The sequence below is a fragment of the Telopea speciosissima genome, chromosome 2 (genome assembly GCF_018873765.1).
Source record: "Telopea speciosissima isolate NSW1024214 ecotype Mountain lineage chromosome 2, Tspe_v1, whole genome shotgun sequence".
NCBI lineage: Eukaryota > Viridiplantae > Streptophyta > Magnoliopsida > Proteales > Proteaceae > Telopea > Telopea speciosissima.
The window spans coordinates 792119-816846 of record NC_057917.1 but is presented as its reverse complement, the minus strand read 5'-3'; the positions used below and the strand labels follow the sequence as shown (position 1 = coordinate 816846).

At 39.4% G+C, this 24728-nt stretch overlaps 3 protein-coding genes and 1 long non-coding RNA gene across 6 annotated transcripts in view; 3 read left to right on the top strand and 1 right to left on the bottom strand.

Annotated features, from left to right (window-relative positions):
• Window positions 1-1121: 1121 nt before the first annotated feature.
• LOC122653261 lies at window positions 1122-22723 on the top strand. The gene is made up of 3 exons (XR_006331725.1): window positions 1122-1133; window positions 1880-1886; window positions 22597-22723. It is a non-coding gene; the product is annotated as an uncharacterized LOC122653261 (long non-coding RNA).
• LOC122653257 (mannose-1-phosphate guanylyltransferase 1) lies at window positions 13625-18026 on the top strand. 2 transcript variants are annotated; one of them, XM_043847226.1, is made up of 5 exons: window positions 13625-13765; window positions 15796-15926; window positions 16677-16739; window positions 16845-17084; window positions 17269-18026. In XM_043847226.1, the coding sequence occupies exons 2-5, from the start codon at window positions 15816-15818 to the stop codon at window positions 17938-17940; spliced, it is 1086 nt and encodes a 361-aa protein (XP_043703161.1). In that variant the 5' UTR covers window positions 13625-13765; window positions 15796-15815; the 3' UTR covers window positions 17941-18026. The 2 variants fall into 2 exon arrangements, with proteins under 2 accessions (XP_043703161.1, XP_043703162.1); XM_043847227.1 differs by lacking the exon at window positions 13625-13765 and adding an exon at window positions 14437-14481.
• The window catches only part of LOC122653260 (CASP-like protein 5B2), an 8833-nt gene continuing 4824 nt past the window's right edge, over window positions 20720-24728 (bottom strand). The window contains exons 2-3 of the mRNA XM_043847235.1: window positions 22626-22758; window positions 20720-21004 (exon numbers count right to left, since the gene is read on the bottom strand). Coding sequence (XP_043703170.1) covers window positions 20804-21004; window positions 22626-22758 — 334 coding nt within the window. The 3' untranslated portion in view covers window positions 20720-20803. The remainder of the gene's footprint in view (window positions 21005-22625; window positions 22759-24728) is intronic.
• The window catches only part of LOC122653259 (NADPH-dependent aldo-keto reductase, chloroplastic-like), a 22854-nt gene continuing 22095 nt past the window's right edge, over window positions 23970-24728 (top strand). Inside the window, exon 1 of one of the 2 annotated variants that reach the window (XM_043847232.1) lies at window positions 23970-23976. The gene's annotated coding sequence lies outside the window, so the exon portion shown is untranslated. Of the gene's footprint in view, window positions 23977-24079; window positions 24087-24728 lie in introns of those variants that run through there. The other variant, XM_043847233.1, reaches the window with a different exon arrangement.

The window sequence follows — 24728 nt, the reverse complement described above, 5'->3', positions numbered from 1 at the left end:
TTACCAAGACGGACCGGTCTACAACTAAAACAAAAGAAACGACTTTCTCGTCTTCCTCTCATCGTCCCATTTTCGCATCTCAAAACCCTAGATTGCATTTTCATGAGCTTTCTCTTCTTCCTCCTCGTTCGAACCCACCCCCATCCTCTTCCTCCTTCGGCTCCTTTGTGACTAAATCTGCCACTCTTCCTCCTCGATTCCTCTTTTTCTTTCTCAAACCGACGACTGCTCTTTTCCCCTTCTTACTAGCGAACCCAAACCGGGGAGCTCTTCTTCCTCCTCTGAAACCAGATCATCTTCCTAGGAAGTAGCTCTTATTCCTCCTCTGAAAAATCTTGAGGTCGAAAGCTGCCTCTCTTCCTCCATTAGAAATAACCTGCATTCTCTTTGTTATCTCTCTCTCTCACAAACCTGAGTCCTTTCGAACCCATCCATCATCTTCCTCCTCTCACCTCCTCTGGACTGTCAAACCTCGAGGGTGGGAACAGAGATACAGAGCTGGATCTGGAAAGATTTGGGAGCTCCAAACTGTGAGAAGAATCGTCCACTAACAAGAACCCAATCAATGTTAGTCTCTCTCTCTTACAAACTCGATCTGGGTTTATCGCCCATCACATGAACTCTGAAATCAATTTGCTATTAGATCTGAATCTCTGTTATCTCTCTCGCTCTCTCTGTTTGTGTGTAGATGTGAGGGTTTTGCCACATATTTAGGTTCTCTCGCTCTCTGTTTGTGTGTAAATATGAGGGTTTGTGTTTTTTTTGCATATTCCGGTTATCTCTCTCTGTGTTAAGAATAGTTTCTTGTTGACATCTTGTGAGGTATTCCCAATTTCAAATTTAAGTTCTATCAAACAACTTATTTTTTAGTTCGATAAGTGAACCAAGGCATTGCAAATTTTTAGCTTCCCCTCCCCCCCCCCCCCTTTCTTCTCTGAAATCCTATGGACATATTTATTACTCTTCTTAAACCTTGTAATGTCCATCATATTTTAAAGAATTGTTGAGTGTGGTTACATGGATCCTTGAAACACTTGCTATGTGTATATGTAGGTTTGTAGCTCACAGTTTTCTATTCTCGAAATAATGCTAGTACATTTGGATTGGTTGATTTCTCTCTCTCTAAATCTGGAGTAGTTCTATTTGACTGTGAATCTATCAGTGCTGGCAACTCGTTGGTGCTCTAGTTTTTATTTTCGAATTTTGTTATCTAGTCCACCATACTCTGTTCTATTCCAGTTTCTATATTCTGGATATGTTTACCTTGACTTCAAATGTTTTTATGAATCTTATTTATCTGTACCCCTCCTTATGTTGAATATTTTCAAATGCCATCAAATCTAGAATCCTTAACTGCTGTGATTTCTTGAAAACTTCAGTTTGGTCTCTGATTTCAAGTGTTAATTTCATATTGTTATTCCCCTACTACTGCTGAATTTCTCCTACTGGTTTATCCATCATTAGTTGTTATTTCATATTACTTAACCTTATCAACTAATCGTGCAACATTGGATTTTAGAACAAGAATCCTAGTCTCAACTGAATTCTGCCATATTACAGAATCTACCCATCTGATTCTGATCTAATAGTTTGCTTTAGTCATACATATTTGAGCTTAAAACCTATATTGGTCAAACAATGATGCTTCTTTTGTTCTTCATCCCTTATTCTCAGCTCAATAAAGCTTAAAATCCATGTTTATGTAAATAGAAGAGTCTTTAGCTCAAACGGAAGAGCACCTGGGTTTGTTCCTAGGCGATGATGGTTCGAGTCCATCAAGAATCATACAAACATTTTTCCTCTCTACCTTTTTATCTAGACTTTGTTTTAACACAACATTTTTATATATGCTTGAAAATTCTGGTTTAGATAACTGAAGAGTTGCAGTGAGCAAAATCAAATGAAGCTAGATTATTCTATTAATGATCTTAATTGGCAACAAGAGAACCATAGGATTTCGTTGGCTGTTGAGAAATTGATTGAGAAGTCATGTTTTAGAGATATTGTTTCTTGGACTATGGCACTTTTCCCCTTCTTCCCAGCGAACCCAAACTGAGGAGCTTTCTTATTTCAATCCTGTTCATGAGGTACACTACTAAATAGAACACAACAATTACCTCAAATGCAAAAAAAAAATATAGAGCCTCACAAAGGATGAAAGGATGCCCTTACAGTTAAAACTTTCAAACAAGTGTGGATGGTATTACTGAGGGAAGAATGATTCAAATTGACCTAGTGGGTTTTGTTGAAGTTCCAAATAAAAACAGTAGTTAACTATGAGGGGCTGTTGTCCGAACGAGGTGAGTGAGATGATTTGCTTGCCCAACCAATCAAGTTTTAAGGTAATGAGGTGAGAGATGATTTACCTAGAAAACGGAGCACATGAGGGGCTGTTGTCCTAATTTTTTGGCACCACTCTTACAGCTACATGCAATATCCTTGGCCCTTTTTAAAAAAATATTTTTCTTAATAGGTTTCTATGGTGAGAGAGTTGATAGTATCTTGAATGCCCCCTCTCATTATTTAAAGTGTTTTAAGTTATATTAAACATTATTTAACATTGTAAGCTCCATTGTAGGGCCAGATTAAAGAATTTTGCAAAATTCTATGACTACATATTGATTTAGGTTTGGAGCTTTTGTTAAATGATGTGTGTGGGAGTTTGAAGATTATCTTCTCCCCCTCTTTTTGATCTTTTTAAATAAACCAAAAAGGATTTTTTATTTTTTCTAGTTTTATGTTCATAGTTTGACTATGATCTTTTGCCAACCAATTGCACCAACATATTGTAAAAGCCTTCCCACCACCCTCAGAGCACCATAGCACCATCTAATCATCTATATTCTCATCTTCTCATTCTTGAAGAACCTAGATCATATACAGGGGAACAGTTCATCACCAGTTGCAACTTAAAACACACTAAGCGATTCCTCCAAATACCAGCAGTAAACTTGCATCAGACAAGGTTTCTACTGATTCCTCAGTCTCCCCACATATCATACAAACACTTGAAGACTCCAACACCTACATACTAAGTGATCAATTGTCAAAATTTTGTCAATAGCTGCTCCAAACCCTGCCCCACCCCCACCTACAAGGGCGGAAAAAAAGAGAGACATAGCATAGACATTACCACCCATAGTTCTAATGGGTCTCACCAAGATGCCTCACATCCCCAGGCCATTAGACAATTCCACCAAATGACATTGTTATCATCATCTCATGCTATAAAAACTATGTAGCTCTTACAACCTAAGTTCCAGAATTCTACTGGTTTATATTTCCAACCATACGCACAATTGAAAATGAAAAGCTGTTTAGTCCAAGACTCCTTAACACCATATTCTTTCATCCCCAACCATACGCATAAATGGTACTTGCTAGTTCATGCTCAAAGAACAAAGGACAGAAAGGCAATATCAAACTCGACTCACACCAAAAAACAGTATAAAAGATGCACTGTTGTTTTCGTGGAGGAAGAGGGGCAGATTTTGACTTCAAGATTTTTCAAAGGAGGAAAAAGAGCTACTTCCTAGGAAGATGATCTAGTTTCAGAGGAGGAAGAAGAGCTCCTTGGTTTAGGTTTGCTTGGAAGAAGGGGAAAAGAGCAGTCGTGTATTTGAGAAAGAAGAAAAGGAATCATGGAGGAAGAGAGGCAGATTTCGTCACAAAGTAGCCAAAGGAGGAAGACGATGGCAGTGGGTTCGAACGAGGAGGACGAAGAGAAAGCTCAGGAAAATGCAATCTAGGGTTTTGAGATGTGAAAATGGGACGATGGGAGGAAGAAGAGAAAGTCGTTTCTTTTGTTTTAGTTGTAGACCGGTCTGTCTTGGTAAAGCCAGACCAGTCTATCTTGGTTTGCCATATACTTAAACCGTTAACTCAAAGTTTTTAAAAGTTTTAAAAACAAACCATTGGATCTCACACTTTACAGCTGTGACACTCATGTTACAAGGCCGGTTAGATCGCTGCTATACATGGGCCGTAGAGGATCTGGATCCCAAATTTTCTGCCGCATTGAGAAACAATCACCATTCCCCCTTTTTTTCATCCTATCATTTTACCTTTTTTGATAATATTACTTTATTACCGCTGGAACAACATTCCAGACCCATCAAAATACAAAGGAAGAGAAAGGAAATTAGGGGGTGGGGCTGTCCAAAAGAGATCCTGTTGTGAATTAGAACCCAATTTCGCCAGTTGGTCTGCTACTGAGTTGGCTTCACGTAAGGTGTGTATGAATGAGATGTGCTGGAAGCTCTGGGCTAGCCTTAAATAGTCCTCCACGATCATTGCTATCCTCCATGGAGCATTAGTTGATTGATTATTTAGAAGCTGCACCACAAGCCAATTATCACTTTCAATAATGAGCTTATTGTAACCCTTGGTTAAGGACACTTGCATAGCTCTATGAACTGCCAAGGCTTTTGCTACAATTGCATAGTTTTTCCCAAGTCCGATTGTAAAACCGCATATAAAACTTGAGTTATGATTCCTGCAAACTCCACCTATCCCTGCATGTCCGAGATTACCTCTACTTGCACCGTCCACATTGAACTTCCAGGTGTCTTGAGGAGGGTGAGTCCAAAGGACCCACCGTGAAGTCCTTGGAGATGAAAACTCTTCTCATTGCAATTGATCTTTTGCAAACCTGATAGCTTCCAGCTGGACCGAATTGATATTGAACTGTTCATTTCTGAATATGAGGTCCCAAAATGCCTTCCATATGACCCATATAGTGCTGCATATAAGTGCTGCCTTGAGCCTATTCTCTCTATTAGAAGAACTGGCATACCTTGATGCGACCCCAATTCCTGTGCTAATCTCAGCTGATCTAAGAAGCTCTTGTAATCCAAGGGAAGCCCATATACCCTGGACCAGAGGGCAGGCTAGGAATAAGTGATTGACACTCTGATGTCCTACTTGACATAAAGGACAGATCATATTTAAATTGACCCCTCTCTGGTTAAGAAGATCAGGGAGGGGGAGCTTTTGATGCTTAATCTTCCAAATGAGGTGCTGTACTTTAGGTGCAGCAGGTAAATGCCATATTTTCAACCAAGAGGAATCATGCCCAGACTCCTATCATTTTACGAAGTTTCCAATGGCTAGACTCTTTAAATTATGAGGTTTTTTTTTGTTGGATTAGTGAAACCACGGTTTTAAGCATCATAATCAGTTCCCCAATTTCAGTCGAATCAGATCAAAATCAGCTGGATCTAAATCCCAAATGGGGCTTTTTCTAGGGTTCAAGCAAATTTAAGCTGATTCCGGACTAATTCTGATCAATTCCGGTAGAATCAGAATCCATGGAGGCCAATTCCACTTCCCCAAAACAAGTGAAAACCTTGTAAAAGCTAGTCTAGCAATTACATCCTGTACAGCTTTATTGTTAGCCACACACACCGACACAAAGAAAGAGGTTAGCAGTTGATGATGTGAATGGGTAACCTTTTACAAATTTAGAGCAATCACAAGCTCTTACTATCGTGGACCACGAAGTTGGGCTTTGAATTACCCTCGACAGGATTTTTGGGAGTCCTTTTTTCCTTAGGTTCTCTTACACATTATGGTTCGTTCTTCTCTCAGGTTCCCTGCCCGGTCAAGTTCGCAGGTTCCTCTAATAGGGGGGCTAGAAATAACGATCTCATCCCCTGCCTAAATACACTGCCCGGGTGGGGTGAGGTCGTCATTTCCGCCCCCCCTATGAGAGGAACCTGGGAACTTGACCGGTCAGGGAACCTGAGAGGAGAAAAATTCTCAATTTTTAGCCATCATAGCTTAATAAATTTCCCCTTCAAAGTTTTGCACCAAAAAAAACAAAAAAGAGTGAAAGAAAGAAAGACAAGAATGGGGTGACCCTTTTATGTCTGGTCAACAAAACCTCCGCCCTTCAACCGAAAAAAGAAGAAGAAGCCGAGCCTGGTTTAAAAAATCGATTAAATTGAATTGAACTCCTTATCAGTTCAGTTTCAATTTTGCTAGGGGTGTTAAAAAAAAGGGAAAATTACATGATTAGCTACTTTTGGGGTTTTATTTACAAAACTGTCCACCCTATGTTTGAGTTAACAAAAATAGACAAAAACAAGTTAAGGTTTATAAAATTGGACAAAATAGTGTCTCTCCCTCCCACACTTACTTTTTTAGACATTTTTACCCCTGTCATTGCCTTCTCGCCCAGGCATCCTCCATTCCCTGCAACCCTACCCTTGTCCCAGCCACCGCCATTCTCTGCTGTCCTAAGTAACAGAGGGAAAAAAGAGAGATTTTTTCAGAGGGGAACTGCCGAGGAAGGAAGGAGAGTCACTGTTTTGTCTAGTTTTGTAAAACTAAACTTGTTTTTGTCTATTTTTGTTAACTCAAACATAGGGTGGACAGTTTTGTAAATGAAAACCCAAAAGTAGCTAATCATGTAATTTTCCTTTAAAAAAATCCGGCCAACCTGAACCTGCCCTAACCCAACTTCAGCCCAGTCAGGGCTAGGCCTAGGTTGAGGCCTTGACCCTAGCATAGCAAGCCTGACCCTGTATTATATAATATATATCTAAACAACTGATAGAGAGTGGGCCTTGGTGCAATAGTCAAGGTTCCTCTATTGTGACCAATTGGTCACAAATTTGAGTTTGAAAACAGCCTCTTTGGGAAAAACGCCCCTTTTTATAGCCTGGGCTATGATTGGGCTTTGTTAGTTCCACAATCAATGAGCCAAAATATTGAGAAGCCTTAACCTAAATCCAAGCCCAGCCCAACCTGTTGATACCCCTAAGTTTTGGGTTTCAAAAGGAGAATTTTTCTATTATGTTTTTATTAATAATTGAAAAATGAGATTGAATCAATAATAGACCAACAAGGACCGATAGAACACTGATAAGTTTCATTTAATCTCCTATGGACTACAGTTTCCTCACTCTGTAGCCTACAAAACACTGCCCCACTTACAAGTAGGGGTGTCAAACCCAGGCCCAACCAAGCTCGGTTAAAACCAGACCAACTGTTTTATTAAGTGTATTGATTATATCAATTGTTACGACTGATATGATACCGATATTATAGGGTAAAATCGGTCTTCGACGCTCGGCCACTCAAAACAATATCTTAGAAGATGAACAAACGTGTGAATGTGGCAGGAATTTCTGAACCCGCTTCTAAATTAATCTAGTGGCAATTTAACATTTTGATAGATGATCAGAATTTTCTAACAGATGCAGGTTGCTTAAGTGTTCAGGATCCCATGGAGGCGGAACTTTTCAGTTTTCTTCAAGGATGGGAAAGAGCTACCAAGGAGCGGATTCCCATTGGCCATTTCTAGTTATGTAACAAGGACTTCAGCTTTTTATTTCTACAGATTCTTATATTATACCCTGGAACATGCTACATTATACCCTGGAACCTGCTACAGAACCTTTTTGTTTTAGTTGAAAAAACTGACAATTTTGAGAACATTACTTTTCGCTTTTGTAAGTACCCAAGCTGGACCAAGACTCCTCCACCGTTGTACTTAAGAGTTTATGTTTTATATATATATGTTTTTCATCAAAAAAAACGTGTGAATGTGAATAAGTATTGATTTGTCAAACGAGGCATCATGCTGTATTATATACATGTTTACGTTATTTGCATGAGCCCATGTAGCGTGATTCTTTTTGCACCTTTTCTCATGATTAGATTAAGATGGGAGTTTAAAGAATTTTTCTGCCTTTCTTATAGGCGGAAACACTAGTCTTTCTTATTAAACACGTTATTTTGATGTTTAAACTTACTTTAAAGTTTAAACAACGCAGAACCACCTTGTAAATGACGGGAAGGGAAATAAATCTTTCCTTAAATTAGGGGATTGGTCAGATCGGACGATCCTCATACGGAAACTAGGGTTGTGGCTTATTGGGATCCAATCGTCACGATCCTCACCAATTTCAGTCTAATTTGGATAATAATCGATTGGAATCATTCCAGATCTTGATTTTGAGTTTTTAATCTTTATCACCTGTGATTTTAAAACTTACAATTGTGTTGAATTTGTGCAATACACGAATTTTTTTCTCTTTTTTTTTTCAATAGAAAAGAAATGGGAGAAAGTGGCACCCGTGCAAGCACAGGCCAATGAGAGTGTGAGTGAAAGCATTATGGTAGCGGGATTTTCGCTTTTTATAGAGGGCGGGGTGGTTATTTTGTCCCCACTGTATTTGCCTGTTTGGGCATGTGCAGTAAAGTACTTCCCCACAGAATACTTTTCTCCAAATAGAAATTCATCCAATGAAAAAATAAGTACAATCTGGAATCGTGATTTGGAGTGGTCATAGTAGATTTTCAATCAGGGCTGGATTGAAATCTGCCAGAATCGATGGAAATCAGCTAAGATAACCTAAAACCTTAGACTGTATTTAGTATGCATTTTTGGAATGCATTCTAGGTCGATTTTGCATTCTTGAATGACAAAAATAGTTATTTTTTTAGTATGTTCCAAAATACCCTTCCAATATCTATTCCCGTCCTCGTCCGCCTTGCGGTGAATGGGATCTCATTCACAGTTCGTGGAAGGAAACTTGGTCATAAAAAAACAAAAACCAAAACAAAACAAAACAAATAACAAAAGTGAGAGAAACAATAAAAAAAAATAGGTAGTGAAAATTGCGTGCCCCTTTCCTCATATTTTCCCCATCATGATTTAAAATTACAACAGATTTTTGGGGCAATTATGGAATTCTTTTTTTTTTTTTCCGAATTGGAGGTGTCCGTTTGGCTGACTAATTCCCCCAGGGCTCGTGCACGACTCTGCAACACACACGGATCAGAGATACTGGGGCCCCCATGTTCACCAGGGAGTTTGCTCTCAGGCGGGTGGCCCCAAGGGGGGGGTGAAGTCGAACTCAAGACCTTCAGCTTCCTTAGGCCTCGTCCATTGCCAACTGCACTGCCCCTTGGGGTTATTTTTATTTTATTCTTACATGGTATGACTATTAACCAACTTTGGGAATTGAGTAAATCTTTTCAAAATGGAAAGAAGTAGATGTAAAACAAATTTGAAACCTACGTATCTTATAATTTTTGTTCTTATCTAGTAGATTTATGAAATTGTCCCTTATATATTATAAGGCTTAAAAAATTATGGAGTTGGATGTGGTCCTCACACTCCCATGTTATCCCATTTCAATTTTAGGGTTTCAAGAATTAGGATTGGGATCGGAGTTGACAGAGATAATGCAGCTCATCTAATCCTTTTACGGAAATTAGAGTCATAAAATCTAAAAAAAAAAAACACTGATTTTGTGGCCAATCCAAATAGATTCAGGCCGATTATGATCCAATCCTTAGACTTGGATCCTGATTCCTGATCCCAATTCCTTCCTTAGAGAAAGAGCTTGGATCAACCCCCGCTCGTGAAGTTTACTGTACGGTTTCAAGATGACATGTGGTCTCTTGGCTGGTATCTTATCCCCTCCCTGGTTCGATCCCCCCACCCCCCCCCCCCTTCTATCAAACTATATATGTAAAGCTCTCAATTAACCAAAAAATACTCCTCCATGCTACCACAGTCCACAGGGATTGTTTAGAGAAGCATTTGCAAAAGAAAAAGAGCAAATTTTGTTACGTTGAGGGTTATTACTCTCCACATACACTGAGCTGCTCTGTACTCATGAAAGAAAGGAATCACAGATCAGCTCGGTGACATGGAGACTCTTCAAGTATGAAGACAACACGTGTCCCTTTCTCAAATGCCCTTCTAAACACTCTTAATGACATCTGGAACTAGAAGAGTATTCACAGAAGCAAAAGACAGAGAATCCTCTGCATGTGATTGGGAGAAATGAAAAAAAAAAAAAAAACAATTCAGTTTTATTTTTTGGGAGAGGATTCTCTGAACAAGTGGCATAGAAGAACACACCAATGAGGTGCATCAAAACGGTATCGTACATGGGAGGGCAGCAAGGTAATTTCATGTTTGTAAGAGAGAGAGACACATGGATGCTAGTATACCCTGTCCCATAACTTTTTCTCTTATTTTTAATTAATATATAATATAAGGGAGAGAGATGGACACACCGCCTTTATGTGGTAAGCCAGGGGTGGCACCAATGGGGGCACGAGATGGAGCAAAGCGGCAGGGGGTCATTTCAAAGAGGGAAAGAAAGAGGTAGGCATAGTAGGCGCCAGCGTTCGGTATACTTTTCCATTAATATAAACAAGGGCAAATGTTTTTTTTTTTCCACTTTGTTAAAGGTTGCAGAGTCTGACTACTAGTTGCATTGGCAGCATAGGCCGAATTCTCAACCGAATTTCCCCCTGATTTGGAATCAGGGTTCATCACACGACGCCGAGTCTCTTCCCTTTGAATGGTAGCACAAACAGTGGCAAATGATGGGAAATTAGAACTCATGAGAATTTGTCTTCTAAGATCTTCAAATTCTGGACGAATGCTGGCCAGCAATTGAAAGGTGCGGTCTTGTTCCTCACACTGAATATAGTCCTTAACATCTTGAGTAGAGGGGCGGTACCGGTGCAGTTCATCCCACTTCTTTTTTAGATTGCCAAGATGTTCAGTGAATGTCTGGCCAGATGCTTGAGTTGTATGAACAAATTCCTGTTGAAGTTCAAAAATATGGGAAGCATTGTCTTCATGATCGTACATGGTCTTTAGAGAATCCCAAAGTGTCATGGCAATATCGGAGTAGGCAAAAATTTCATATAATGAAGGGTCCATGGAATTAAAAATCCATGTCATAACTAGATTATCACTTGCCTACCATTCCACAAACTTTGATCGGTGGTAGCAGGGGGTTCAATGGAGCCATTAACATGTCCAAGTTTAGACTGTCCTCCAAGAGCAACAAGGACTGCTCTAGACCAAGGCAAATAGTTTCTGCCACTAAAGAGAATGGAGGTAAGTCAATTACTCACCTCATTGGAACTGGGTTTACTCGAATCGATCACTATAGGGCCAGACATGAGCAAAAGAAGAAGCGAAACCGAAAAGAAAAAACACAAACCAACTAACTTATTTGTTTTCTTTCAAGTTGCAACTGCTCAGATCTACGCCATGGAATTGGCCAGATTTTTGCTCTGATACCATGTTTTAATCTTAATCACACAAGAAAGAAAGAATAAAGAAGAGAGGAAGAACACAGGCAATTAACGTGGTTTGGTCATCTAGGGTGGAAAACCTACTCCACGGTGCTAATTCCCCATTCGGCTTAGTTTCTTTGGGGAGGATTTAATCTATATAAATAAAGTACAGTAAGATCGGTTATAGTTATTAACATGGTAACTACAATCACAATATAATCTGGCTTGATCCCTACTAGATTGGGATTAGAGTGATCTATCATCGTTATCTCACCAACATACACACAAGCAATTATCATAGAAAATTTTTAATATATAAGAAAAAGAGAGGGTTAGGTAAGCCACCAGCTCCAGGTAAACTAACGCTTGTGCCCAATGGGGACAACAACAGGATCATTTCCATAAGAAATGAAAGAGAGACAAACACAGGTTAGGTAAACCGCCCACTAACCCATCCTTTTTCTTACAAGAAATTATCTAACGCAAATAAATAAACAAGAAGGATGTAATTACCTATAAAACATGCCAACTTTAACTAATGACATATATATGCTCAAAAAAATTTATTTATTACAACTTTAAATAATGTCATATACATAAACTTTTCTCTATGAAATGTTTCCATAATTAACAAACATGAACACACTTTCCATGTCATGTGACACAGGAAACTCTCTAGGTGCCATGATCTATTTATGATAGGAGGTAATAAAAACTATGTGAAAGGTATATTCTCTTTTCCATGTGGGGTATGGATCTCTCCATTTGTACTACAGGAACCACTTACTTTACTTGCAATAGACAATCAACATTAAAAAAGAAAGAGGTATTCTAAGCCATCAGGGGAGGATACACTAGCGTCCTTTCTCTCTATCTCTCTCTCTCTCTTCCTAATATGAAATAACCTCATTACATACCATTTTACATACAAAACCATTCTATGCACATCCCATTGTTGCACTCCTCTTTGTCACCAGCGTAGAAAACCTTCTTTCAAAAAATAATTAATTAAAAAAAGGGGGAAAAAACTCCGTCCAAGAGCTTGGCCTACACCAATGTTCCCATGTGTTCTTTCTCTCCTCCCCATATAAAAAGACGTTTATATCCCTTGTTTTTGTGAAAAGATACACGTTAAGGCCCATGTCAGAAGAAGCTTTCAATGAGAAAGGTCGATGGAATGAATCATTTTCAAGCTCCAATTTTGACTTGCTAAAGCAGGTCAGGAGGCAGAGGTGAGGTATGGGGTTGAGCTGTAAGAGGGGGCTATGGGAACAGAGGGTATGGGGCAGGAGTTGGCGGGGAACCAAAGGGACAGCCGGTTAGGAGCGATGAGATTACTGAGAAAAGCGGTAGGTAATTAATATGGGGTTTTGGGCGTATTGTTTATGCTACCACTCCCATAGGGGTGTCAATACCCAATCCGAACCGATGAAATCGGCCCGAACTAGTCCGAATGAGCCCGGACCACACCAAACCGAATTCTTAATGGTTCGGGTTCGGTTTGTGGATCTAGAGAGGCAAATGGTTTGGTTTGGTTTGGGCTAGTCCGATGGTGCACCGATAGCCCGAACTCAAACCGAACCGACCTAACCCGATAAATGAGTAAATCAGTAAATGCCTAATGCCCCATTGCCCCTTAAATGTGTTGTGATAGTTTCTCACATTATCTCATATCCTTTGTAAGTGATTATCCAACCAATTGTATCCATAGGCCATAGGACATAGGATACAAAGATGCATTGTATTTGAAATATTTTATGTATTTAAAAGAAAAAGAGAAGAAAAACTAGCACTAACCGGATCTTACTAGTTATATAAAACCGGTACCAAACCGATATCAACCCGTTATCATAAATCAAAACCGACACTGAACCAAACCGCACCGAAATCAAAACCGCACCGAAACCGAACATTTCTTAATGGTTTAGTTTCGATTTCTATAAAAGTCACACCGAAACTGAAAAACCCAAATCGAAACCGGCCCGAACCGGTCCGTTGACACCCCTACACTCCCATGTGTCTATCTTTACCCCTATGTCCTTTTCATATGAGAGAGAGAGAGAGAGAGAGAGAGGCATAGTAGGTCGGATTCAGATCCTCTACTATCGAGCTGCCCGACAGGACCATGCTGCCCAGACACGATGCTATGCACTCGGGCAAGGTGCTCAGGCAAAAGTAAAATGGACATTGCATGGAACACCGTGTCTGAATAACACGGGAGTGCCGAGCAACTTCGGTAGAGGATTCAAATTATAGTAGGCCACGCTTTTGGACAGAGAACCACTTCCCTTTTACTATAATTGACAAGCGAAATATCATAATCAGTGAAGAAGACGCAAAAGACACATTACCTATCGTTCGTTGGCCTGGTAAGCTTCGCCAATAAGATACCAACGAAATTTCCGACACGATCCAAACTCCCTTGGGGAAAGCCTTGCTCCACGCGGACGTGAAAGAAAGGTCAATTTCTTCGTACTTAAAACAAATTCCACAACTTTCAAATCCGCTCGTTGTTTTTTTTTTGTAAAGAAATCCGCTCGTTTCGTATTCATATAAATTTGGGTAAACCTCTTGGTTCAACAGTAACCGTTCGAGCAGCTTACACGCTTGTATATTCCCTACGGTTCGTTTACAAAGTTCAGATCGTTGCCGGGAAAAGGGACCGGAATCCCATTTCCCGTCTAAAGTCCGAACGAATTTCCGGGTAAGTTTCTCAGGATCCCGGTCATTCTATAGTTCGTTTGTTTCCAGATCAATGTCTTGATGGATTGATGATCCCACATTATTCGAGGAAGATCTTGGGTGATTGAGCTGTAGCTAATTATTGGATGTTTTAGAGTGTAATATAGAGTTCTGTTTTTTTTTTTTGGTAGAAGTAATATTAGAGTTCTTTTGTGTGAAAGAGATGGAGAATTAAGGGTCTCCCGGTGTGTTTTGGGATTCTTCTTCTTCTTCCTCTCCATCTCCACTCTCCAGCTCGGATTTCCCCTTCAAATTTTGAGACACGAGGTTAGTTCTCTTCCTCCCTCCCTCATTGAGAAAGGTGATGGAAATCTGACCCCACAATGATGGGTTGATTTAGCTTTTCAGCAATTTCAAGATTTGTGACAAGGGGATAACAAATTCCTGAGGTTTGGTTGGAAATTACATCCTTCCAATCAGGGCTTGATTTAGATTTTGAATAGAAGTGGAATTTTGTGAGAAGGGGATAAAAAAATTCCCGAGCTTTGGTTTGAACGTAGTAGCTGCAGTTGAAGACTTCTAATCCTACTTAGTTGTTCCTCCCCTTTCCAAAGTATCAACATTTGTCTAGATTTAAATAATGTATTCTCCATGGAAGCAGGCATTGCTCTGAATACATTTCAAAACGAGTAATGGTTGAGATTTGTATTCAAGCATAAGTCTGTGCTAGATTAATAGGTCACAATCTTCTCCCTCTTTTGTTATACAATGAGAAAAAACTGAATCAGATACGAGTGCTTCCGTTTTTTCCTTGGGTTGCACTCTGGACTGTTGGATATATGTTCATATAATCCAATGCTGTATAGTGTCCCCGGACCTCTATACAGGTCCTTTGGCCCTGGATCCAAGACGCCCCTTTTCAATATCTAGATATGCAGATTTGTTGTCTATGTGGCTTTCTTCCAACTTAGATCTTTCGATGCAATGTGGATACCTTTCATCTTGTTGCATTATTTATGTTAGTTTTATTGCAATGAGATACTGGATCAACCTTGAATTTTTCAGTTAGGATTCGTTGGATTTTTATGTTGATTGTTAGGATTCGCTAGATCAACTTAGATTTTTCAGTTGATTGTTGCACAGTTTCTTCGATGCCATCACCTTGTTAGGATTCGTTGGATTTTTATGGGAAAAGCTGTGATATGATTTTATTATTCTGTTTTGTTGGTGTATTTGATTTTTCAATGAATTCTTGTCTGTTTGCTGAGCTTATCAATTTATGACAACCCTTTTGTATTTGCTTTGAATAGTGGCTTCTGGCGCATGTAAATTTCCTAAGCTATGTATCACGGATATCTCCATTGATAAATCTTGTTAGAGTTGTATTGGTTATTTATTTGAAAACATAATTGGAATTGGGGTTTACTTCTTCCAATCATAGCCATAAATGATGTTCTTGAGTTTTGGGCTTGGTAATTTTGGAAACATGTCTTTTGTGGAAATTGCACACCCCATTTCAATCTTCAGCAAATCAGAAAAGGAGCACTGGTGAAGCATTTATTACTCCCATTATCTGCCCCAATTTCAAGTAGTTGACAACCCACCATTCAATTTTAGTTTGGCCTCATGTTCAGTAAGATGCAACAGGTAACTCTTCACTGAAAACGTGCACATACTGATCCTGCTTTCTGTTGTAGCATTGTTTCTCATCCAATGATAACTGGATAAATCTTTTGGTGGTTTATCATTTATGCCAGCTTTAAATTCCCTGTGTCCTTTATTGCTAGTTCCTATCCTGGACTGGCGTTCTTTCCTCCTTGCATTTGGTGAGTTCATGTCCAGTTAAATTCAACACCCATCCATTAAGGCTTGACAACTTTGCTTAGACCGACAACAGCAAGCTATTTATCATTGTTTTAGATCAACAAATGTCAATGCTTGAGTTCCATGAAAGAGCCTCTCTCAGACACATTTGGGAATCCATTACTAAGATTTTCTTCTCATTTGATTTGTGACGAACTGCTTCTTAGAATCTGTTTTGTTGGGTGACAGGAAAGGCAGGGATTTTCACGATGAAGGCACTTATTCTTGTTGGAGGGTTTGGAACACGGTTGAGGCCATTGACACTTAGCTTCCCAAAGCCACTGGTTGATTTCGCTAACAAACCTATGATTCTGCATCAGGTCTTACTTCCTTAACATGTTTTTATATGTTTGACTTTATTCCAGACTTGCCTATTTTATTATATATATTTATGTATCTCTACAGCATGACCCCAAGTTATGCCTCCTGGCACATTGAATAAGGCTGGAATTTCGTAGACAGGTGAACTGAAGGTCTCTCACTCACATGTCAAGTTTCAAATCGAATGAAATTTGCCAAGTGGCAATATAAAGCATTGAAAATTTTTAAGTTTGTAAAGAGGGTGCATGGGGACATCCATGGTAGGTTATTTGAATCTGAGTATTAAATTTGATGTGTGGCCATCCATATGGTTGAAGTTGCCACATCAACTTGCAAGTGGCAAAAAGTTGGGTAGTGGGTACTGGTGTAGAGAAACTTTTGACTTTGTACTTTTTCATTTAACTTTTTTTTTGGAAAGATTCTATGTTCTTGCGTGCAAGGAGCTGGTGTGTGGAAATTTTGTGTCGTGGTGCTTATGCTAGAAACTTGATAAAATATTAGACTTGAGTCTTTTTGTGAATATTTCTGTTTTTGGCTTCGCAAGTTATAGTGTCCAATGGTTGGTCCCAAAGTCTCTCAGGCAGTCATAAATTCAAGTGGAACTCAGGGTCCTTGTGGGTCCTAATTGAGCGTGAATGAAGATAACCGTGCACCTTTAAACAAAGACAGGAAATTTCCTCTTTGCTATTGTATAATTGTTTTATCACTTCCAAATTCTGTTTGTTCACCATTGTCCTTGATTTTCTCAGATAGAAGCTCTGAAGGCTATTGGAGTTACTGAAGTGGTTTTGGCCATCAATTACCAACCAGAGGTAATATAGACCACTAGTTCAAATCAACAAGGACCTTTAATAGGCCATTTTTGCACCTAAATCAAGGGATACACTTTTGTGATGATTATTTATTTTTTGGTGCAGGTGATGCTTAACTTCTTGAAGGAATTTGAGACGAGGCTTGGGATTAAGATCACTTGCTCACAGGAGACTGAACCACTTGGAACTGCTGGTCCTCTGGCTTTGGCTAGGGACAAACTGATTGATGGTTCTGGTGAGCCTTTTTTTGTCTTGAACAGTGACGTTATCAGTGAGTACCCCCTCAAAGAAATGATTGACTTTCACAAAAGCCATGGAGGCGAGGCTTCCATTATGGTGACCAAGGTACTTGTGAATTTTCTGTTACTCTAATGTTTCTTTTTCTCCCACCTCATTGTCTCCATGTAAGCACTTTTAGAATGAAAATCAATATGTTTCCTTTATTGGATTTCTAATCTTTCTTATAGTACCTCAAGATACAGTGAAATAATTACTGTCCCCCTTTTATTTTTCACTCCCAATTCAATAGGTGGATGAGCCATCCAAATATGGTGTTGTGGTTATGGAAGATTCAACAGGGAAGGTTGAGAAATTTGTAGAAAAGCCAAAATTATTTGTGGGTAACAAGATCAATGCTGGAATTTACCTCTTGAATCCATCTGTACTTGATCGTATAGAACTGAGGCCAACATCAATTGAGAAAGAGGTGTTCCCCAAGATTGCAGCAGAGCAGAAGCTCTATGCGATGGTCCTTCCTGGATTCTGGATGGATATTGGACAACCAAAGGATTACATAACTGGACTGAGACTCTACCTGGAGTCCTTGCGGAAGAAATCCTCATCAAAGTTGGCCTCTGGGTCTCACATAGTTGGAAATGTTCTGGTAGATGAGAGTGCTGTGATCGGAGAGGCATGTCTGATAGGGCCAGATGTTGCCATTGGACCAGGATGTGTGGTCGAATCAGGTGTCAGACTCTCCCGTTGTACAGTGATGAGAGGGGTTCGTATTAAAAAACATGCATGCATCTCCAGCAGCATCATTGGTTGGCACTCCACAGTTGGCCAGTGGGCTCGTGTTGAAAACATGACTATCCTTGGAGAAGATGTTCATGTTTGTGATGAAATCTACAGCAATGGAGGTGTGGTCCTGCCTCACAAGGAGATCAAGAGTAGCATTCTGAAGCCAGAGATAGTCATGTGAGGGTGAACATGCAGTTAAGATCAGATGTTCAGTGTCTAGTGTTTATATAGTTGTCTTTCCTTCCTTGAAATGTGAAAGAACTTTTTCTTTTTTTTTTTTTTTTTTTTTTTTGGTTGGGGGGGGGGGGGTGAGTTTGCTCTCAGAAATGTGAAAGTTAAGTGAGCTTTGTGAGTTACATGGTGTGGTTGGTCAGTGTAATGTCATGAGATAAAATGTTAAGTGTGGATATAAATTATCATTGCCGTGGTAGCTCTCATATTCTTTTCCACGACTTTAGTTAATTCTTCAGTATTGGAAGAGGAACGGGGTATCCTTGTTGTAGGGGGGAAGAAAGAACAATGAACACCAGAGGAAACAAAAGTGGAATGCAACTAAACATGCGAACTTTTGCTTTGGTACGATCTGATGGGCTCTTTCCAGTTTTACTTTGCCCTGAACCAAAGTGTGGGTCAATCACTGCTCGAGTGAGAGAAGTGATATCTGGTCGCAGTGGAGGAAACGTCAGAAGGGCTTAGCCATTTTCCGGCAGGCAAGTCAATGAAACAGTTCGGATGTGCTTCATGAGGTTGCAGAAACTCATTCTAGTTTTACCTGTATTAGGGATTGCTCCATTGTGATTCTCAAATCTTTGTTACTACACATGTAAAACCAAGAATTGGAAGGAAGAGAAACTAACAGAGAGCAAGCAGAAAACATTATTATTGGCTTCTGAATTGGATCCAGAGGATGGAGAAGGATTGGTTCCTTGGTTGTGGTGGTCAATGGCAATATCAAAATAGCCATGGCATCAGATTTGCTGGAACTAGCACTACACCTCATAAGCTGCCTGCTGCATGGAGAGCTCAGACTACAAGGTCCAGTCTCAACCTCAAGTCTGCTAATTCGTTTGTCCCTTCATCATCAAAATCTCTCCCTACAACCTTCTTAATCCGGAGTCTGGACCTCATAAATAAAGGTAAAACTTGCCAGTCTAGATCTACCTATTCACCACCATTGTACAACGCCAGCCAGTCCTAACTTGGGGTTATAGGAGCCTTAGGAGGGTTAGGAACTCATTTAAGAGCCAATACTCCGGACAAGGGCATCAGGTATCAAACTTGAGATAAAGTTTTAACTAAACACAAAAAAGAAACGTAAGACTAAGTTTTTCTTCACATTCCTTCTCTACTGGTGATGTGACCATGTGATTGGATTCTTATATCATTATTAACTTCCACCTTCTATTTATAGGGTCAAAACTACGCCTCCCATGCTAAATTGACGGTACTCATGGCCATGCTGAGGGGATTCCTCTTGGACCATAGGTGAAGGGAAATCCAATCACTTTCTTATCGCTGGTGTTTAGTGAAAAATATCCCACCGCACCCTGTGTGAAAGAATCTGGAAACTAAGATGTATAAAAGTGGGATCCACTCACTTTCTCTCCTCCAAAATTTCCCCCTATTTGAAGATCCGATATTCGCCTGAATTAGTACTCGGACGTCAGAGGAAACCCTCTCCTCTTATATTTACCATATATTTTAGTTGGGCTGGACTAGGGTAGAAAGTGATTCAAATGTGCTACTAGGGCTCAAGAATTCCAGCCGCATGAATCAAGAAGGCCGTGGTGCATGTAAAAATGGCAAGACCAATGGTTGTTGTCAGTTTGGAATAATCAATGCTCCCAGCGCCAAAAGGGAAGAGAGGGGTGGGATTATGAGCTTGGCTTATGAGGCAGGAGACTGATTATTCCAAACTGATGCCTCTGATTCATCCAGCCTATCCAAAAGCAACTTCTGATTATCCATAAAAGCCCTAAAGTATATCCTAAACATGCATTTTTAATGGATTTTGACCCAAATATGTTTCTCAATGAAAAACATTGAAATCTCCCAAAATGGCCAAAAAGAGACGTTTTTCAAAATCAAATATGAATTAAACATGCAAAATGCATTATACTGCATGAATCACCTAATGGACCCTAAAATCCAAGCTTGAAAAATTCACATGAAGAATTAGAAGTAAACAAATTTTTCTTTTTACAAAAAGGAAGCTCCTCATCCTCTTATGAGAGAGGAGAGAAGGAGAGAGAAGGAGAGAGGGAGGAACGGTGGATTGAGAAGAGAGGTAGAGCACATTAGGAGTCCCTACTTGATTTTGAACCAACAAAATCCTAAGAATCAATTTTTTGAGTTCTTTCAGGCCCGTTAGGTTGGCGGGAGTTGGGTGAGAATCAATAGTGAAGGAAAGTTGTCAGGGTTTTCAAAAGTTAGGATGTTTAGATGCCTAGGGTGGACAAAGGCTCGTTCTCCAACATAATCCTTCCCTCCAACAAATCTTATAAAACTTGATAGGATTTTGAAGAAAAGGTTAGGAGAAGTTGCAATTTTCCCGTTCCACCCTCTTCAAAAGCTAATCAAACATGCCAACAAACAGAAAAAATGCAACTTTTCTTCGTTAACTTTTCCTCCTCAAACCTACACAATATGTGGGACTCGATCCCCAAATTTTCCCATCCCAACCTCCCCGCCAACCAAACGGAGACTATGGAGGGACACGCCCCTGCCTTTGGGTAAGACACTTGAAATCAACAGCTTGAAGAAACAACGGGAATAACTAAAGCAGGAATTCGACAGTGTTAACTTTTTTCATGCATGAGAAAGCACACTGCAATCCTAAGTCTAAAGAGGGCATTTTAAGCACCACTTGAAACAAATGTATGCTATAAGCAACCTTAGACTTCACCCCCAAAAAAAAAAGTAGGTACTAGAAGAATTTTTTTTTTTGGCTGAGAATGAACTTTACAGAAATAATAAAATTTACACGGAAAACTATATTCAGTGTGCGTATGAGAATGTAAACAATGAGAAAGATTACTGTTCAGTCAAACAGAGGCCACTAGCCAAAACATGACAACATAAGATATGGCAACAAGGAACCACGTAACAAAAGCCAGAGCTATGGAGATTTGAAACCTGCTACAGGGGAGTTCAGCTTGTACCCTGCAGAAATCCAAGTCCCTTGCATACAGAACCGTTACCCCCGCTGATGAGCAAGCTGCTGCAAGTGATAGAGTTGCTGTCACCTGCGTTTTAATTCATTAAATATACTAATGATTTTGTAGAATTTATAACTGAAAACCACAAAATTATTAGACCAAAATATCAGCAAGTTTCTGACAGATAATTCTGTATGATATTGTAACTGACAGGAAAGAATGCATCTAGTACAAGATGATTGATGGCAGTAAAGCAGTAAAATACCATGAAAGGCTGCATTGTGCTGAGTACCTCATACTAACACTGGGATAAAAAAACAGAACCACTACCAACTAATTGCAAAAGTAAGAAAATAAACCACTTCACAATGACCCAAAATATTCTAGATAAAACATAGCATGTTTTGAATGAAGAAGCAGGTCTTCAGTGTCTCATCTTGAACAATCTATGAACAGTTTTGTATTTAGAGAGAGACAAAAACAAAATGACTTACAACTATCTGAACCAATCAACTAAATGACAATCTTTCCAACAAGTATGTACTTTAGGAGATTTATGCTCATAAAGAGTAATGAAGGTACTTTGCTCAAAAAACAGAAGGAAATTCAGATATTCAACATACTATACAATGCTCTCATTTTGTTGTTCAGTCTCTCTGGAACATTTCTCATATTACAACTAGTTGAGGACATAGGACAAACAACACAAGGTAATGACACAAATTCCATTAATTAACTGACCAAAGGTTTCACATGCATTCGCAGCATGAGGAGTCCTTAATTTCCAGAGAGCTAATGTGCTTAGATGAGTGCTCCACCTTGTACCCCTTTAATATGGACCTTACTAAACTCCATTCTCAATTTGGTTTCCCTAACATCCATCTATTCTTTAACTCCACTGATTCCCATCTGTTTGGTAAAAATTCAAAGCCACATATTAATCTTAGCATCTTGATTTTTCTGTTTAATCTAAATGGTCCCTTTTTTTGATAGTCGACAAACTGTCAATTATTTGATAGCTTTAATTAATCCAACTCCATCAACTTTATTTTCCTTTCTCTTTATATTTGAGAATTCAACCAGTTAGGATCATGCACCTCCTTTTACACTTCCTATTTTGCTTTTTTCCCCATATCAAACCTATTTTTTCTCTATTTTCATTTAGCATGCTGTATGCCACAGCTTAACATTCAATTTTCAAACCAGACCTTTCCTCCAATTAAGGCTGAGATCCTTTTTGTCCATTCCATCGTTTCAATTTTGTCAAACTAATAATATACAATATCCACTAAACAAATTTACCAACCTCTGACTGGTTGTATGTCTCCAACAAAACTGTTATCCAAAAAATGAAGTATACTACAAATTCAAACCACATGCCCATAAATGCGTATCCATCACTACTTGGAATCTTACATGGAAACTTTGGTTGCTCATGAAATAGTTTCTTGGGGAAAAAATACACATAAGATATTAAGAAACAAGAAAATATATGATCAAGTGCAAAAAAGGGTCCTGCCTCTCATGGAACAGTTAATTGGAAGACATACAGCATACATGAGATCCAAGTAAATGAGGGAAATATATAATCAAAATAAATAGCAAACCTTGACTCCCACAAAATTTTCCAGCAAATATCATGCATCCAGGTATGCATCTTTCAAGAGTTTCAAGCTAAGAAACTATTTAAGTTTGGAAGCAAAATTACCCAGTCACCAACCACAAACAGGCTCAGTAAGAGAGGATTCTGAAGGTTTCTCTTCATCCTCAAAGCATAAAGATCAAGACATGCAAGTCCCAAGCTCCACAGTACTTGAAGCCCCATTGAAACAACTAAATAACTGAATGCAAATAAGTATAAGTTAGCAGAGGTACATAGTGAAATAGAAGCGACTCTATGTTCATAAACTTTCAAGAATAAAGCTAGTTCATTATTGAAAGGTTCCCCAAATAATTCATTAGGACATGTTTGAATGAGAAAAACAAAAATCATTTCAAGTGTCACTGAGTAAAAGGAAAGGAGAGAAAAGGTATGCAATTTTGTTCTGAGAAACCTTCTCCCTGATCGATGTTAAAAGGGAAAAGAGACCTGAAGAATCCATTCAGCAACTATGCATGTCTTTCCCACAACTTCCCCTACGGTCATTTTCGGCCTGCCCCTACCTCTTTTGGTTCCTTCGAACTGGATCAGATCACTCCTCCGTACTGGGGCATCCCAAGGCCTCCTTTGAACATGGCCATCTCAAACGACTTTCTCGTAGCTTTTCGTGTATCGCAGTATCGGGGCAACTCCCAACTCAGCTCTAATATGGTCATTCCATACTTTATCCCTCCTAGTTTTGTCACACATCCATCTCAATATCCTCATCTCTGCAGACTGCTACACTTCGTTTATCTGTATCACGTTTCTTAACTACCCAACATTCTTCTCTATATCACGTTTCTTAACTATCCAACATTCTGCCCCGTACATCATAGCCAGTTGTACAACTGTCCTATATACTTTTCCTTGCATTTTAAAGGGATAAGACGATCACACAACACTCCGCTCTCTCCTCTCCACTTCATCTATCCCACTTTATTTCTGTGTGAAACATCATCCTCTATACCATCTTCTTTATTTATGGTTGATCCCAGATATCTAAAATAATCACTTTGTGGTATCTCTCTCTCCTCAATAATCCACATTTCATTATCCGTCTTAGTGGGACTAAAGTTACACACCATATACTCCGTCTTCGATCTACTTATTTTAAAACCTCTTGATTCCAAGGTTGATCTCCATAACTTCAACTTAGCGTTAATCCCTGCTTTTGTCTCATCCAGTAAAACAATATCATTAGTGAAAAGCATACACCATGGAACCTCATCTTGAATGTTCCTGGTTAACTCATCCATGATAAGCGCAAACAAATAAGGGCTTAGTGATCCTTGATGTGACCCAACTGTAATTGAGAAATCCCTACCTTGCCCTCCCATTGTTCTCACACTAGTAACCACGCCCTCAAACATAACTTTAATTATATTTGCATACTTACTCGACACCCTTCTCTTCTCTAGTACATGCCATATTAACTCTCAAGGGACTCTATCATATGCTTTTTCTAGGTCAAGACCATATGGAGATCCTTCTTACAAACTCTAATCTTTCCATGAGCCTCCTGAGTAAGTAAATGGCTTCCGTCGTGCTTCTACTTGGCATAAATCCAAGTTGGTTCTCCGAGATAGTAGTTTCTCTTCTCAAGTCGGCTTCAATAACCCTCTCCCATAATTTCAAAGTATGACTCATTAGTTTTATGCCTCTTTAGTTGTTGCAGCTCTGAATATCACCTTTATTTTTGTAGATCGGGACCACAATCTCCTCTATTCATCTGGCATTTCCTTGTGCTCATAATTTTGTTAAACAGTTTGGTTAGCTAAGATAAACCACATACTCCTAAGTTCTTCCATACTTCTATTGGGACCCCATCTGGGCCTGGTACCTTGCCTACTTTCATTTTTCTTAAGGTTTCTTTAACATCAAACACCCTAACCTTTCGTACATATATCTAGGGTGTGTGGTGTCTTAATGGGTTATGCAACCTTCTAGCACTCCTAATCGAAATGTCCCATTCAGTAGGCTGTAAAAATATGCTTCCTGATAAACCAAAATTATACCGGCCAATCGTGGGCCGCCATGTGTCCTGGCCCTAAGAGGGAAGACCATTCCAAGCCCGGCCACCTTGCCTCTCACTTGATTGGCCCAGAAGGCAAAGAACCAACAAAGACATCCAAGGTCCAAGACCAAGTACTACACCCAAGCTACTAACAT